Here is a 14,250-nt window from a genome sequence, read left to right as displayed (position 1 = left end):
GATTGCCTCCGCCTCGCAGACATAACGTCTTGCATAGTCGAGAAGGAGATGCTGTCGTCGAAGGCATCAAATGCATTGAAGGACTGGCGCCTCCAACTGGCTCACAATGCTTATTCCAGGGTACGACGACTAATACAGCATTAGAACTCGTCTCAACAGCCAACTTGCTGCAGAGTCTCATGAGTGGACTGCCAATCGTGGTCTGGTAAGCTGCGTGGCTTGCGACCCATCCATCTCTGATCACCGAATAAGACCGAAGACCCATTCTTGACCTTGCATTGGGTCACACGACCCCTGTCCCAGAAGATAACCGGGTCCTGATGCGATGCAATAGTCAACAGAGAGGACGATACAGGTCGGAACCTAGACATGTCCCGTGTATCTCATTGGTAGTTGAGCGATTTAGTCTAATCCGAGGATGCGAAAAGGCTCCGACGCCACAGCTGTCACTATCACTCTCCAATGCCAGTCGCGTACCATTTTCCGAGCACTGGCACTGATAAGTTTATCTCCTTCTCCCCCACGTCGCATCGATAAAGGCTGATGGTCTCACACCCTTTAAGAAGCTCATCGCCACCTCTCCCAGATCCTACGAGCGAATCATGTCGAGCCTCGAGGATCAAAAGATGTCGCCGAAGGGCGGTGATGTGGTCACCGTCGAGTACCTCAGTCCACACGATGCGTCTGCCTCCTCGCCGCGAAAGAAGCTTACCAACATCGATGCGCTCGCCATTGGCTACTGTGTCGTCGCCACTTGGATCGCCTACAGTGGTAGCATTGCCGTCGCTCTCACCAGTGGGGGACTCAACAGTCTCTTCTTTGGTCTCTTGATCTGCGTGACCTGCAACCTGGCCACAGCGGCCAGCCTGGGAGAGGCTTCGTCGCTCTTTCCGCACGGAAACCAGGAGACGTGGAGCTTCCATCTGGCCCCCAAGGGCTGGAGCAAGCCCATATCCTACCACGTGGGCTGGTTCATCATGATCGGCTACACGCTCCTCGGGCTGGCCGGCCAGACTATCGTGGCACAGATCGCGCTGGCCATGGCCAACCTATGCAACCCAGACTATGTCATTACCCGCTGGCAGACGACTCTCGTCATGTGAGTGGAGAATCACAGACCGCGCGAACCGCACTGACAAAAGTATCCAGCATGTTTGTCTGCCTCTGTTGCACGTCCCTGGGTGTATTCGGAGCTCGTGTAATCGGCATTCTCAACAAGATCAGCCTGGTCTGGAACGTGGTAGGCTTCCTTGTCGTCACTCTCGTCCTCCTCATCACGACGCGCGGTGACTACAACACGGGCAAAGAGGCTCTCGTCGATATTGCCAACGAAAGTGGTAGGTTGTCCTGGCCCAAAACATTCATCAGACGGGTGCTGATCACCTAACCGTGCCTTAGGCTGGAACAATAACTTTGTCCCGTGGGTTGCTGCGCTCGGTCAGGCCGCCCTGTCGACGACCGCGTACGACTCGGTCTCGCACTTTGCTGCAGACATGCGCACGCCCGAGACCGGCATCGCCCTTGGCATGGTGGCCGGCGTGGGCCTGAACGGTGTGGTGGGCCTCATCTACGCAATCGTCCTCTGCTTCACCCTCCCCGTCGACCCGACATCGATTATCACTTCTTCCACTGGGTTCCCCTTTGCGCAGGTGCTCTTTGACAAGACAAACTCAAAAGCCGGCACCGTCATTCTCCTCTTCCTCCTCCTCTTTCCCTTTTTCCTGAGTATCTCCGACGTCAACATGGCCGCGTCCCGAATCGTCCGGCAGTACGCTCAGCAGGGTGGCCTCCCATCCATCTTTACGGGCACCAACCATCGCCTGGGCTGTCCGACGATGGCCACCGCGCTCGTGGCTGCCATCCAAGTCTGCCTCTCGTTGATCTACTGGGGCTCCACTTCGGCCTTTTTCAGCTTCATTTCTTCACCCGCCATCATGCTGGCGCTCAGCTACAGTGTCGTTGCTGTTCTGATGCTCTTTGCGCGTCCCCATCTGCCTCGAAAACCCATCTTCAGCCTCGGAAAGCCTCTTGGCGTCCTGTGCAACGTCGTAGCCGTCATCTTTACCCTGTGTATTCTTGTTTTTCTCTGCCTTCCCAGCACCTACCCGGTCACAGCTGTTTCGATGAACTACACCAGCGTCATCGTCGTCGCCGCTGTCCTTGCCGGCAACGTGACCTGGTTCTGCTATGGCCGACACCACTACGTGGGCCCACCAGAGGAGCTGTAGCTTTCCTATCTTGTTTTCGCAATGCCATTCCTTATCGTAGCTCTGAGCGTCTGGTCGCATCCCCCCACGTGTTTGAAAATCCAATTGCGACGAGATGCGACGCATCCTCGCAATCTCATCGACGCGCATCCCGGCAATATCATGGACGAGGTTCGGAGGCACAAAAAAGTGGTGCGAAGCAGAAACGGATGCCTGACGTGCAAGAGGCGCAAGGTGAGGGGTTCGGGAGCGTGGTCGGCGTGAGAAGACTTTGGCTGACCGACCGACCCGGCCAAGGTCAAGTGCGACGAGAGGAGGCCGAGCTGCGTTCGCTGCGAGGTGGAAACAAGGCAATGCGCCGGCTATCCCCAGCAAATGAGGCCGCGTGTACTGGGGCTCGGCACAAGTCCATCGGCGTCGAGTCGCGGCGATGCCACATTGGACAGCTCTCGAGATTGCCTGCCATCCTCTGCGTCCAATCTCTCCGTGTCGACTCCATCAGCCTCTGTGCGGCCATTATCTCCCCGGGGGGGAAGGGCAGGCGCGCAGGACCTGACAACGTCAGACTTTGAGCACCTTCTCGCCTCGGTGATGCGCTCCTACGAGACAGACGAGAGCCCCTCGGCACGGCAGCTCTCAGCAGGTCCACTTGACTGGATGAACTGCGACCAGACGACCGAAATGCACGACGAGAGCCCCGCGGCAATGCTTTTGTCGCTTGGGCATCGACAAGATGGCCAAGAGACACGGTCGTATTCGATAGGCACAAACGGCTGCCATCCTGGAGACGCGTCGCATACAGAGGCTACTCTACAGGAGCGTATCCAGCGGATCTGCACCACACCCTTGCAGCTCGAGGCAGTGTCACGCTGTGAGTCAAGGGACGATGTATGCACGCTGTACCACTCCGACTGACAAACACACACAAACGGCAGTCTTCAACTTTGTCCTGCAGACCTTCCACCTCGTCCCAGCAGAGGCCAACGTCTGGCGCAAAGTGTTTGGAGAGTTGTGTCTGAGCAGCACGCTGACGGTCAGCTTCGTCACGGCCGTCGGCCTCATTTCGCTCTCCCTCGTCGGACCCGTGAATCGGAGGGCGCTGGCGCATGCGCACCTGTCGAGGTGCCTCAAGCAGTGGTTCCACCTCGTCGAGCTTGAACCCTGCGAGCGGACGGAGCTGCAGACGCTCGAGATTCTCGCGGGGGCCATCCTCGTCGGCCACGTCGAGCAGTTTGACAACGGCCTCGGCCGACAGACAAAGGAGTGCGTCGATCGCGCGATGGATGTGGTGCTCCTCCTCATCGCCACGCCTCCCTCCTCGTCGGCCCTCGACATGGGGCCTGGCTCGCCCTTTCGCTTCCTCTGCAGGGTCCTGCTCTGGTGGTACGTGCTCTCGCGCACGCTTTCGCTTGCCCCCGGCCCGTCTCGTTCAGGTCCGCTGCTCGACGCCGTGCGCGCGTGGGAGACCGAGACGGGGACCGAGTCGGTGCTCGAGTGCACGCAGTGCGTGTGTGGGTGGCCGATCGACCTTCTTGATGCCGTCTCACGAATTGTGCTCCTCTCCGAGCGGCTCCAGGGCCAGATCGACACGACGGCGACCACGTCGACGAGGGACAGCATGCAGCGCTCCTACACTCGAGGCGCAGACATCATCAACTTTGTCTCGTCGGACAGCGTCGTGACCGAGGCGAGGAGCATCGAGCTGCAGATCCGGTCCTGCCGGCCACAGCTGGTCCGGCAGGACACGTTTGAGGCTGCCGCGATGCGCTACACCATCTTTGAGGTCCTCCAGGCCGGCGTCCTCATCTACTTTTCCACGACGCTCCTGGGCGACACCACGCGCGTCACGGGCGAGATCAACAGGGTCATGGCCTTTCTCAACCGCAGACAGCGCCGCGCAGGCGCTCGCGACGGCGACGACGACGACGAAGACTGTCCAGCGACGCGAGACTCGCCCTCGCATGCGCATGCTGACGTGCCCCCCTCGACGCCGACAGCGAGCTGGCAGGACCGAGCCCCCGACGGCGCCCTCATCTGGTCCTACCTCCAGGCGGCGACCAACGTGACCGATGCCCGCGAGCAGGCCCTCTGCCGCTCCACGCTCCTCGACTGGCGGCGGCAGGCCGACTGCGGCGCCACGGAAATCTGCGTCGAGCTCGTCGAGGATGTGTGGCGGCAGTCGGCCTCAGCGCAGCGCACCTCGACCTGGCACGAGGTCCTGCGCGAGCGAAAGTGGTCGCAGCTGCTCCTCTTTTAAGCCCATTCTCAGACGGCGGCAAGAATGTCGTCGGCTCCTGCTTGCAGAATCGCGACGGCGCTCGTGTACTCGCCCTAGGATGGCTACCGTGCTGTTGTCCCACGAGAGGGCCCCAGACTAGAGCGACTGCCTCTGCCACCACAGCTGGCAGTCACGGACGTTTGTCTGCAGGGCAGGGCAGACTGGTCTTTGCGCAGGAACCGGGGTGCTTTCGTGGCACTGAGTGCGCCAACACCGCCTTGCTTATCGAAAGGGCAGACCGGCCCGGGGCAGCATTGGCCCAGTGAAAGAACCGGGGCGCCAGCACTGGGCGGGCCAACAACGGTCTGCCTGCGTGTCACAAACACGTCCTCGCCTCTCTGACGTCGTCATGAAACTCATCATCGCTGCACGTCGTCATGAAACTCATCATCGCTGCAGGATCGGAGTGACTTCGGTCGCGAGCCGAGTGCGCGACGCCTCGCGTGCCGAGCGACGCCCCAATCCAACACGCTTCGTCCTCAGCCGACCCATTTGATCCCTCGTCTGGCCTCTCTCTTCTCACAATCATCACGGTCGTGTCTACGATGCGCGTCTCAGCACCTCTTTTCTGCTTCAGCGTAGCTGCGCTTGCGATGACTGCCAGGTGAGAGATGTCTTTGGACAAGAGGGAGTGCTTCTTTGCTGAGCACGTCGCTTTCTTCGTGCAGTATCGCCGCCGTGCCAGCGAGCCTGGCTGCGCGGCGTGTCAGCGGCTCCCCTCCTCGCTTTGCAGGCGAGCTTGACGGTCAAGATTCTGCGTTGGAAAAGAGGATGGAGAAGAGTCTTTCAGAAAAGCTTTCAGATTGGTTGGCCCATTCTCCTCCCGTCAAAGAGATGGAGGCCCTTGCCCTCATGGTCAAGATCCACAGCCTCCAGGAACAGATTGAGCACTTGTCCATCAGCGCCAGCACGAGCCAGCAGCCAAGCACCAGCACGAGCCAGCATCCTAGCACCAGCACTAGCAAAGACTCTGAGCTGAAGAGCTTGACGAATGCGCGAGACCTGCATGAGGAGAAGCTAATCCGCACTCTCGCGGCAGACCACACCATCGCACTCAAGGATTGTCTTGCAGAAGACGAAACCAAAGTGGAATGGAGTGACTCGTGTTTCATGGCTCTGCAGAAAGTGTATCATCATCTCGAGGCACCCTTGCGCAAGACGGCGGAGCGCGCTCGCAAAGGAGACCTTAGTGGCCCCGAAGAGCAGAGGATGATGACTGTTGTCGAACAGTACGCGCAGAAGCTACGACAGCTAAAGAACGATGTGCGGCGTCTAATCCCCGGAATAGATTCAGATCCAGACAAAGACTTGGACTAAGACTTGGACGTAGACTCAGTCCCAGACGCATACTGAGACACAGATTCTAGAGGGCAATGAAATGTTCGAATATGTGCATTGCTGCATGTTTGTGTGACCCGGCCTCCGTCGCCACGAAGGTGCAAGCGCTTTCAGATGTGCTTGGTCTAGATTACCGACTGGGGCGCATCGAGGCAGGGTGGGGAGCCCTCGTACGACGGCACAATCAGACTCATCATCGCTGCGTCACCGGGGCGGCTTCTGCCACGAACCGAGTTCACAACACCTCGCGCGCCGAACGACGCCCCATCCGACACGCTTCGTCCTCAGCCAATCCATTTAACCACTCGTCATCCAGGCTGGCCTCTCTCTCTCTCCTCAGCAATTATCAACAGCTGTGTCCACGATGCGCGTCTCAGCACCTCTTTGCTTGTTCTTCCTCTTCGGTCTAGCTGCGCTTGCGCAGACAGCCAGGTAAGAGGCGACTCTGGACAAGCGAGAGTGTTCCTTTGCTGACCACGGCCTTCCCGTGCAGCGCCGTCGCCATGCCAGCGAGCCCTGCTGCGTGGCGTGTCAACGACTCCCCTCCTCTTTTCGCAGGCGAGCTCGAAGGTCAAGAGGCTGTGTTGAAAAAGAGGATGAACTACGATTCACGGGATGGGCTGCCTCGTTTTCCCTACGAAGAACAACATGCTCTCAATCTCAGGAAGGAGGTCCACAGACTCCACAAGAAGCTCAATCGCCTGTCCTGCAGCGCCAGCACAAGCCACGATACAATTGCCAGCACCAGCCACGATCCCAGCACCAGCCACGGTCCTAGCACCAGCACCAGTCAAAACCCTAGGCTGACAAAATTAAAGCACGATCTCGAGAAGGCCGAGAAGAAGCTGCGAAGAGAGCTCGAGAAAGACCACATCAAACCACTCCAGGACTGCCTTCAAGACCTAGAAAAGAACAACAACGATTGGTGCAACAAGTGCGACCAGGCACTGACGGTAGTGCGCAGCCATCTCGAGTCTCCTGTCTGTGATGCCATCGAACGTGCTCGCCAAGGCGACTTGAGCGGTCCCGAGGAGAAGAGGTTAGAGTCTATTTACAACGAATCCGCGAAGAAGTGGCAAGAGGAAATACAACGTCGTTATCGTCATCGAATTGACTCGAACCTTCGGACAACTGGTAGCCGTCGTCACCGTCAAGGTCTCGCCAACCCTTGGAAAGTTGATGATTGTCATTACCGTCAAGATCACCCTGAACTTTGGACCATTGATGATTGTCATCACCGTCAAGAAGTCTCTGATCCTTGGGGAATTGATAGACATCGTTACCGTCGAGGTTCCCCTGACCCTTGGGAAATTGATAGACGTCGTTACCGTCGAGGTTCCCCTGACCCTTGGGAAATTGATAGACGTCGTTACCGTCGAGGTCCCCCTGAACCTTGGAGATTCTCTAGCTACTACCAACCCCCCGACCAGTAATGGCACTGGAACACAGACTCAAGCTCAGACTCAGACTCCAGTTCAGACTCAAGCTCATGTTCAGACTCAGTCTCAGTCTCAGACCGAGAGACGGGATCAGACTCTTAAATGCGATGAAGTGTTCGAAGATTTGTCTTGCATCGCTGTGTGCTCGAGTGATCTAGCCCAGAAGCCAAGTATATCCAGATGTCTTTGGCGTAGAAGACTCATTGGGTGGTGGATCGAGGTAGAGTGGGAAGGATTCGTCCGACATTGTCAGACTCATTATCCCTGTATGACCGGGCGGTCTCTGCCACGAATCGAGTTCACAACGCCTTGCGCGCCGAACGACGCCCCTACCGACACGGTTTTTCCTCAGCCGACACACTCAATTCCTCGTCCCCCAGGCCGGCCCCTCTCTCCTCACAAACATCAACAGTTGTGTCCACGATGCGTGTCTCAGCACCTCTTTTCTGCTTCAGCGTAGCTGCGCTTGCCCTGACAGCCAGGTGAGCGGCGAATCTGAACCAGAGCGATCGCCTCTTTGCTGAGCACGTCATTTTCTTCGTGCAGTATCGCCGCCGTGCCAGCGAGTCCAGCTGCGTGGCGTGTCAGCGACTCCTCTCCTCAAGAGGCTGGGCTGAAAAAGAGGATGGACTACGATCAATGGGGTGGGCTGCCTCCTCCTCCCAACGAAGAGAAGGATGCTCTCAATCTCAGGAAGAAGATCCACAGACTCCACAAACGGCTCATTCGACTGTCCTGCGGCGCCAGCACGAGCAACTATCCCAGCACCAGCACCAGTCAAAACACTAAGCTGGCAGAGCTAAAGCACAATCTCGAGGAGGTCGAGAAGAAGCTGCGAAGAGAGCTCGGGAAAGACCATCTCAACCATCTCAAACCACTCCAGGAATGCCTTCAAGGCCTAGAAAAGAACAAAAACGAGTGGAGCAACGTGTGCTACCAGACACTGACAGTAGCGCTCAACCACCGCCTCGAGTCCTCTGTCTGTGACGCAATCGCACGCGCTCGCCAAGGCGACCTGAGCGGTCCCAAGGAGCAGGGGCTAAAGTCTATCGTCGATCAATACGTGAAGATGCAACGAAAGCAAAAGAGGCATCATGCTTGTCGACATTTCGCTAATCATTGGATCTATGATGGCCCTTGTATTGGTGAAGGTTCCAATAAACCCTGGAGATGCTGCAGCTACTGCCTACGCCAAGACATGTACCGGAACTGGAACAAATACCCAAGCTCAGACTCGGACTCAAACTCAGACTCAGACTCAGACTCGAGCTCAAGCTCAAGCTCAAGCTCAGACTCAGACTCAGACTCAGACTGAGAGTCAGAATCAGACTCTGATTGTATTGAATGTTTCGAAAATGCGCATTGTATCGCTGGGTGTTCGACTGACCCACCGCAGGAGGCAGGCACATTAGATGTGCTTGGCGTAGAAGACTGACTGGGGAGCATCGAGGAGGGGTCGTAAGGCCTCGTTCGACGCGCATTGTCAGACTCATCGTCGCTGCACGACTGGGGCGGCCTCTGCCACGAACCGAGTTACCAACGCCTCGCGCCGAACGACGCCCCTTACAGCACGCTTCGTCCTCAGCCGACCCATTTGATCCCTCGTCTGGCCTCTTTCTCCTCCCAACCATCACGGTCGTGTCTACAATGCGCGTCTCAGCCCTTCTATTCTGCCTCGGCATAGCTGCGTTTGCGATGACAGCCAGGTGAGTGGCGACTTTGGAGAAAGAAGAGGAATTGTTTTCCAGCTGAGCACGGCGCTTTCGTACAGGGTTGCGGCTGTGCCATCGCGCCTAGCTGCGTGGCGTGTCAGCAAATCACCTCCTCGCCTCTCAGACGAGCTCGACAATCAATACATTGCAATGGAAAAGAGGATGGATGAGAATCTTTCAAAGAGTCTTTCAGATTATTTGTCTCATCGTCCTCCCGTCAAAGAACAGAAGTCCCTTGCCCTCATGCGCCGGGTCCACAGACTCCACGAAAAGATCGGACGCTTGTCCATCAGCGCAAGCCCCAGCCATAATCCCAGCCCCAGCACGAGCCAGGAGCCGAGCACCAGCACGAGCCAGGAGCCGAGCGCCAGCACGAGCCAAGATGTCAAGCTGAAGGGCTTAAAAGACAAGCTCGGCTTGCGTGAGGAGCAGTTGCTCGAAAGCCTCCTGGACAAAGACATCCTCGCACTCAGGAAGTGTCTTAAAGACACCCAAACCGAACGGGAATTGGGCGACCAGTGCTTCAGTTCCTTGAAAGCAGCGTCCGATCATCTCGAGAAGCCCTTTCGCGACATAGTGGAAAGCGCTCGCAAAGGAGACTTTAGCGGTCCCGCAGTTCAGAGGATGATGCTTCTTGTCCATCAGTACGCGGAGAAGGTACGACAGCTAGAGCTCGAATGGCAAGAATGGATTCGTCGAATGCATGGACCAGACGTAAACTCGGGCTCATATTCAACCTTAGCCTTAGGCTCAGACTCAGATGTAGACTTGACGTTAGACTCAGACTCAGACTCAGACTCAGATATTGTCAGAGTGTAATGAAATGTTCGAAGATGTGCATTGTTGCGTGCCTGTGTGACCCGGACTCGGTCGCCAGGAAGAGGCTGGCGCTTTCAGACGTGCTCGGGGTAGACGTCGGACTGGGATGCATAGATGTAGAGTGGGAAGGGCTCGTCCGACATTGTCAGACTCATCACTGCATGACCGGGGCGGCCTCTGCCACAAACCGAGTTCGTAACGCCTCGCGCCGGGCGACGCCCCTTCCAGCACGCTTCGTCCTCAGCCAACCCTTGATAAACCCCTCACGGCATAGGCTGACCTCTTTCTCCTTACAACCACCACAATCTTTTCTACTCCACGATGCGCGTCTCAGCCCTTCTTTTCTGCTTCGGCGTAGTTACGCTTGCGCTGACAGCCAGGTGAGAGACGTCTCTGGACAAGAGTGAGTGGTTCTTTGCTGAGCACGTCGCTTTCTTCATGCAGTATCGCCCCCGTGCCAGCGAGTCCAGCTGCGTGGCGTGTCAGCGACTCCTCTCCTCTTTTCGCAGGCGAGCTCGACGGTCAAGAGGCTGCGTTGGAAAAGAGGATGGACCACGATCCACGGGTTATGCTGCCTCGTTATCCTTTCAAAGAATGGAATGCTCTTCGAGTGAGGGAGCACATCCACATACTCCACGGACAGCTCAATCTCATGTCCTGCAGCGCCAGCACGAGCCACAATACAAACACCAGCACTAGCCACGATTCCAGCGCCAGCCAACATACTGAGCTGGTAAAGTTAAAGAAAGATCTCGCCGTCCTTGAGAGGGAGCTGCGAAGCGAGCTCGAGGAAAAAAACCTCAAACCACTCCAGGAATGCCTTCAAGGCCTAGAAAAGAACAACAACGAGTGGTGCAACAAGTGCTACCAGGCACTGACAGTAGTGCTCAACCATCGCCTCGAGTCCTCTGTCTCTGATGCAATCACACGCGCTCGCCAAGGCGATCTGAGCGGTCCCGAGGAGCAGAGGCTAAAGTCTGTCGTCGATCAATACGAGACGATACGACGAGAGCGACGAGAGGAATGGAGACGTCGTCACGATCGAGAGATCCCTGATCGCCGTCGTCACGCTCGAGAGATCCTTGATCGCCGTCGTCGCCGTCGAGAGATCATTGATCGCCGTCTTCGCGATGGAGAGATCCTTGATCGCCGTCGTCGCCGTCGAGAGATCCTTGATCGCCGTCGTCACGGTCGAGAGATCCGTGACCTTCGGGAATACCGCAGATACTCCCCTTTCTCATACTTACACTCAAACTCAGACTCAGACTCAGACTGAAAGTCGAACCCAGACTCAGACTCTTGAGCGCAATGAATTGTTCGAAGATGTGCTTTGCTGCGTGCCTGTGTGCCCGGGCATCGTGACGGCGGCAAGGTTGCCGCTGGCTCCTGCCTGCAGAAGTGCGACGACGACACCGGGCGCTAACACGTGCACGCCTTGGATGGCCACGGGGCAAACCTCCTACAAGAGAGCCCAGACTGCAGCAACGACCTTGGCCACCACAGCTGGCCGTCACGGATATCGTCTGCAAGGGCGGACAGGACAAGCTGGTGTTTGCGCATGACCCGCGGCGCTCTCGCGGTGCACGGGTGCGCCATCAACGGCCTGCTCATCAGAAGTGGCGTACGCCTCCGGGGCAAGAATGCTCGAGCGCAGCGCCTGGCGGGCCAACAATGGTCAACTTGTTTGATACAAAAATGCCCACGCCTCTCTAAAGTAAGTTCTCCAGCCAATTAGACTTATTATCGCGGCAGGATCGAGGCGCCCTCTGTCGCAAGTCGTGTGCTCGACGCCTTGCGCTCGGGGCGTCCTCTGTCACGAGTCAAGTGCGCGACGCCTTGCGCGCCGAGCGATGCTCCATACAGCATGCTTCGTCCTCAACCAACCCATTTAAACCCCTCGTCGCCTAGGCTGGCTTCTCCCTCCTCATAACCATCACAGTCGTGCCCACGATGCGCGTCTCAGTACTTCTTTGCTTCTCTTTTGCCTTTGGCGTAGCTGCGCTTGCGCTGACAGCCGGGTGAGAGGCGATTCTGGACAAGAGCCATTGTTTCTTTGCTGACCACGGCCTTTTTGTGCAGGGTTGCCGCCGTTCCAACGAGCCTAGCTGCGCAGCATGTCAGCGACTCCCCTCCTCGCTTCCCAGGCGAGCTCGACATTCAAGATTCTGCGTTGAAAAGGAGGATAGAGGATTTTTCAAATTGTGTGTCTCGTCCTCCCGTCAAAGAAGCGAAGACTCTTGACCTTATGCGCAAGGTCCACAAACTTCACAAACAGATCGAGCACTTGTCCGTCATCACCAGCACTAGCCATCATCCAAGCACCAACACGACCCAGCATCCAAGCACCATCACGAGCCAAGACCGCACGCTGATCCGCTCGAAGCGTGTGCTAGACCTGCGTAAGGAGGAGCTATTCCGCATGCTCGGGGGAGACGACATCATCGCACTCAGAGATAGTCTTGCACACGACAAAACCGAACAGGAAGGGAGTGACAAGTGCTACAAGGCCCTGAAGGTAGTGTCCGATCATCTCGAGGCACCCTTGCTCAACAAAGTGAAACGCGCTTGCTTAGGACGCCTAAATGGCCCCGAAGAGCGGAGGATGAAGGCTATGGTCAACCGGTACTGGTGTCTATTGATGTGGGCAGGAGCAGACTTAGACACAGACTCGGACTCTTTTATGCAATGAATTGCTCGGAGATATGCCCTGCATTGCTGAGTGCGCGTGTGACCCATGCCAGAAGTCAGGCGCATTCAGATGTCCTTGGCGTGTTAGACTGACTGGGATGAATCGAGGTGGGGTGAGAAGGCCTCGTCTGGAGGCATTATCACACATATCGTCGCTATATGACCGGGGCGTACCTTGTCACGAACGGAGTACGCAACGCCTTGCGCGCCAATGGACGCCTCAGCCGACCCACTTCACCCTACTTTGCCCAGGCTAGCCTCTCCTCACAACCATCATAGTCGTGTCTACGATGCGCGTCTCAGCCCTTCTTTTCTGCTTCGGCGTAGTTACGCTTGCGCTGACAGCCAGGTGGGAAACGACTCTGGACAAGAAGCAGTGTTTCTTTGCTGACCGCGGCCTTCTCGTGCAGGGCCGCCGCCGTGCCATCGAGCCTAGCTGCGAGGCGTGTCAGCGACTGCTCCATTCGCTTCCCAGATGAACTCGACAGTCATGAGGCTGCACTGGAGAAAAGGGCATCGGAGGATCCAAGTTATAGGCGGTCTTGTCGTCCTTTCAAAGAAGAGAAAGCTCTTGATCTCAGGAAGAAGATCCACAGACTCCACAAACGGCTCAATGGCCTGTCCTGCAGTGCCAGCACGAGCCACAATCCCAGCACCAGCACGAGCCAAGATCCCAGCCTGGCAAACTTAAAACACAGGCTCGACCTCCTTGAGAAGGAGCTGCGAAGCGAGCTTGAGAAAGACCACCTCAAACCACTCAAGGAATGCCTTAGGGGCCTAGAAAAAAGCAAGAACGAGTGGTGCAACACGTGCTACCAGGCACTGACAGTAGTGCTCAACCACCACCTCGAGTCCTCTATCTGTGACGCAACCATACGCGCTCAGAAAGGCGACCTAAGCGGTCCCGAGGAGCAGAGGCTTAAGTCTATTGTCGATCAATACGCGATGGAGCAACGAATGCGAGAGAGCCGCAATCACCGTGAACGTCTCGCTCGCTATGAGATATCTCGTAGTAGTTGGCCCGGCTACATTTCCCCTTAGTCATTCGGAATTCGCCAGCTATCACTATAGCCCACATTCAGACCGAGACCCAAACTCAGACTGAGACTCTCGAGTGCAATCAAATGTCCGAAGATGTGCATTGAATCGTTGCGTGCTCGAGTGACTCAGCCCAGGCCAGGAAGCAGGCGCTCTCAGATGTCTTTGGCGTAGAAGACTGACTGAGGTGCGTCGAGGTAGGGCGGGAAGGCTTCGTCCTGCTGGTAGCCGCACCGCTCGTAGAACTTGCGCGGCCCGGCCATGAAGGTGCCCGTCTCGAGCAAGAGCTGCGAGAAGCCCAGTTGCCTGGCGCGACGCTCCAGCGCCTCGACGATCTTCTGGCCGAGCTGCAGAGGACGGCCGCGGAACTGGGGCACGACATACATGCGCTTCACCTCGGCACGCTTATCGTCTACACGGCGCAGCCCGCCCGCGGCCAGCGCCTGTGCTTCACCCCGCCGCCGGGCTATGAGGAACACGAGGCAGTCGCTGACCGACGGCGGCGGGCCGGGTTCCTTGGAGAGCGGGAATTCCCCAGCAATATCGTCGCGCTGCATCTGCCGCAGCCGCACCGCTTCCCGGTCGTCCCAGGCTACTTCCACGACCTCGATCTCGTCTTCTATCACGCCCTGAGGCAGCGCCATGTCGATGGTGTCTGCCTGTCTGTCTGCTCTATAAGACACGGGAAGGAAGCGCGCTGCTGCCATGACTCGGAGTTTCGCGCATTGTTC

At 57.2% G+C, this 14,250-nt stretch overlaps 7 protein-coding genes across 7 annotated transcripts; 6 read left to right on the top strand and 1 right to left on the bottom strand.

The window, feature by feature from the left end:
• Positions 1–524: 524 nt before the first annotated feature.
• Positions 525–2,228, top strand: FA10DRAFT_249219 (hypothetical protein; the record flags this gene model as incomplete). The annotated part of the gene is made up of 3 exons (XM_025519525.1): positions 525–1,099; positions 1,150–1,337; positions 1,399–2,228. The coding sequence occupies exons 1-3, from the start codon at positions 603–605 to the stop codon at positions 2,226–2,228; spliced, it is 1,515 nt and encodes a 504-aa protein (XP_025378282.1). The 5' UTR covers positions 525–602.
• A 141-nt stretch (positions 2,229–2,369) lies between these two features.
• Positions 2,370–4,464, top strand: FA10DRAFT_284031 (hypothetical protein; the record flags this gene model as incomplete). The annotated part of the gene is made up of 3 exons (XM_025523885.1): positions 2,370–2,441; positions 2,505–3,078; positions 3,143–4,464. The coding sequence occupies 3 exons, from the start codon at positions 2,370–2,372 to the stop codon at positions 4,462–4,464; spliced, it is 1,968 nt and encodes a 655-aa protein (XP_025378281.1).
• A 566-nt stretch (positions 4,465–5,030) lies between these two features.
• FA10DRAFT_258537 (hypothetical protein) lies at positions 5,031–5,802 on the top strand (the record flags this gene model as incomplete). Its single annotated transcript, XM_025519911.1, has 2 exons — positions 5,031–5,089; positions 5,154–5,802. 2 exons carry the CDS (start codon positions 5,031–5,033, stop codon positions 5,800–5,802), a joined length of 708 nt encoding a protein of 235 aa, XP_025378280.1.
• Positions 5,803–6,187: 385 nt separating this feature from the next.
• Positions 6,188–8,577, top strand: FA10DRAFT_292053 (hypothetical protein; the record flags this gene model as incomplete). The annotated part of the gene is made up of 5 exons (XM_025524384.1): positions 6,188–6,255; positions 6,317–6,862; positions 6,894–7,432; positions 7,741–7,744; positions 7,809–8,577. 5 exons carry the CDS (start codon positions 6,188–6,190, stop codon positions 8,575–8,577), a joined length of 1,926 nt encoding a protein of 641 aa, XP_025378279.1.
• Positions 8,578–8,909: 332 nt separating this feature from the next.
• On the top strand, positions 8,910–11,506 carry FA10DRAFT_292052 (hypothetical protein; the record flags this gene model as incomplete). The annotated part of the gene is made up of 6 exons (XM_025524383.1): positions 8,910–8,968; positions 9,034–9,631; positions 10,174–10,196; positions 10,238–10,654; positions 10,791–11,136; positions 11,297–11,506. The coding sequence occupies 6 exons, from the start codon at positions 8,910–8,912 to the stop codon at positions 11,504–11,506; spliced, it is 1,653 nt and encodes a 550-aa protein (XP_025378278.1).
• A 106-nt stretch (positions 11,507–11,612) lies between these two features.
• Positions 11,613–12,482, top strand: FA10DRAFT_277993 (hypothetical protein; the record flags this gene model as incomplete). The annotated part of the gene is made up of 2 exons (XM_025523423.1): positions 11,613–11,811; positions 11,873–12,482. Exons 1-2 carry the CDS (start codon positions 11,744–11,746, stop codon positions 12,480–12,482), a joined length of 678 nt encoding a protein of 225 aa, XP_025378277.1. The 5' UTR covers positions 11,613–11,743.
• A 1,192-nt stretch (positions 12,483–13,674) lies between these two features.
• On the bottom strand, positions 13,675–14,163 carry FA10DRAFT_228318 (putative acetyltransferase; the record flags this gene model as incomplete). Its single annotated transcript, XM_025518746.1, has 1 exon — positions 13,675–14,163. One exon carries the CDS (start codon positions 14,161–14,163, stop codon positions 13,675–13,677), a length of 489 nt encoding a protein of 162 aa, XP_025378276.1.
• Between the last annotated feature and the right edge of the window lie 87 nt (positions 14,164–14,250).

The sequence above is a fragment of the Acaromyces ingoldii genome (assembly GCF_003144295.1).
Source record: "Acaromyces ingoldii strain MCA 4198 unplaced genomic scaffold FA10scaffold_2, whole genome shotgun sequence".
Classification (NCBI taxonomy): Eukaryota; Fungi; Basidiomycota; class Exobasidiomycetes; order Exobasidiales; family Cryptobasidiaceae; genus Acaromyces; species Acaromyces ingoldii.
The sequence above is the reverse complement of the archived record's forward strand: the minus strand, read 5'-3'. Positions and strand labels throughout refer to the sequence as shown.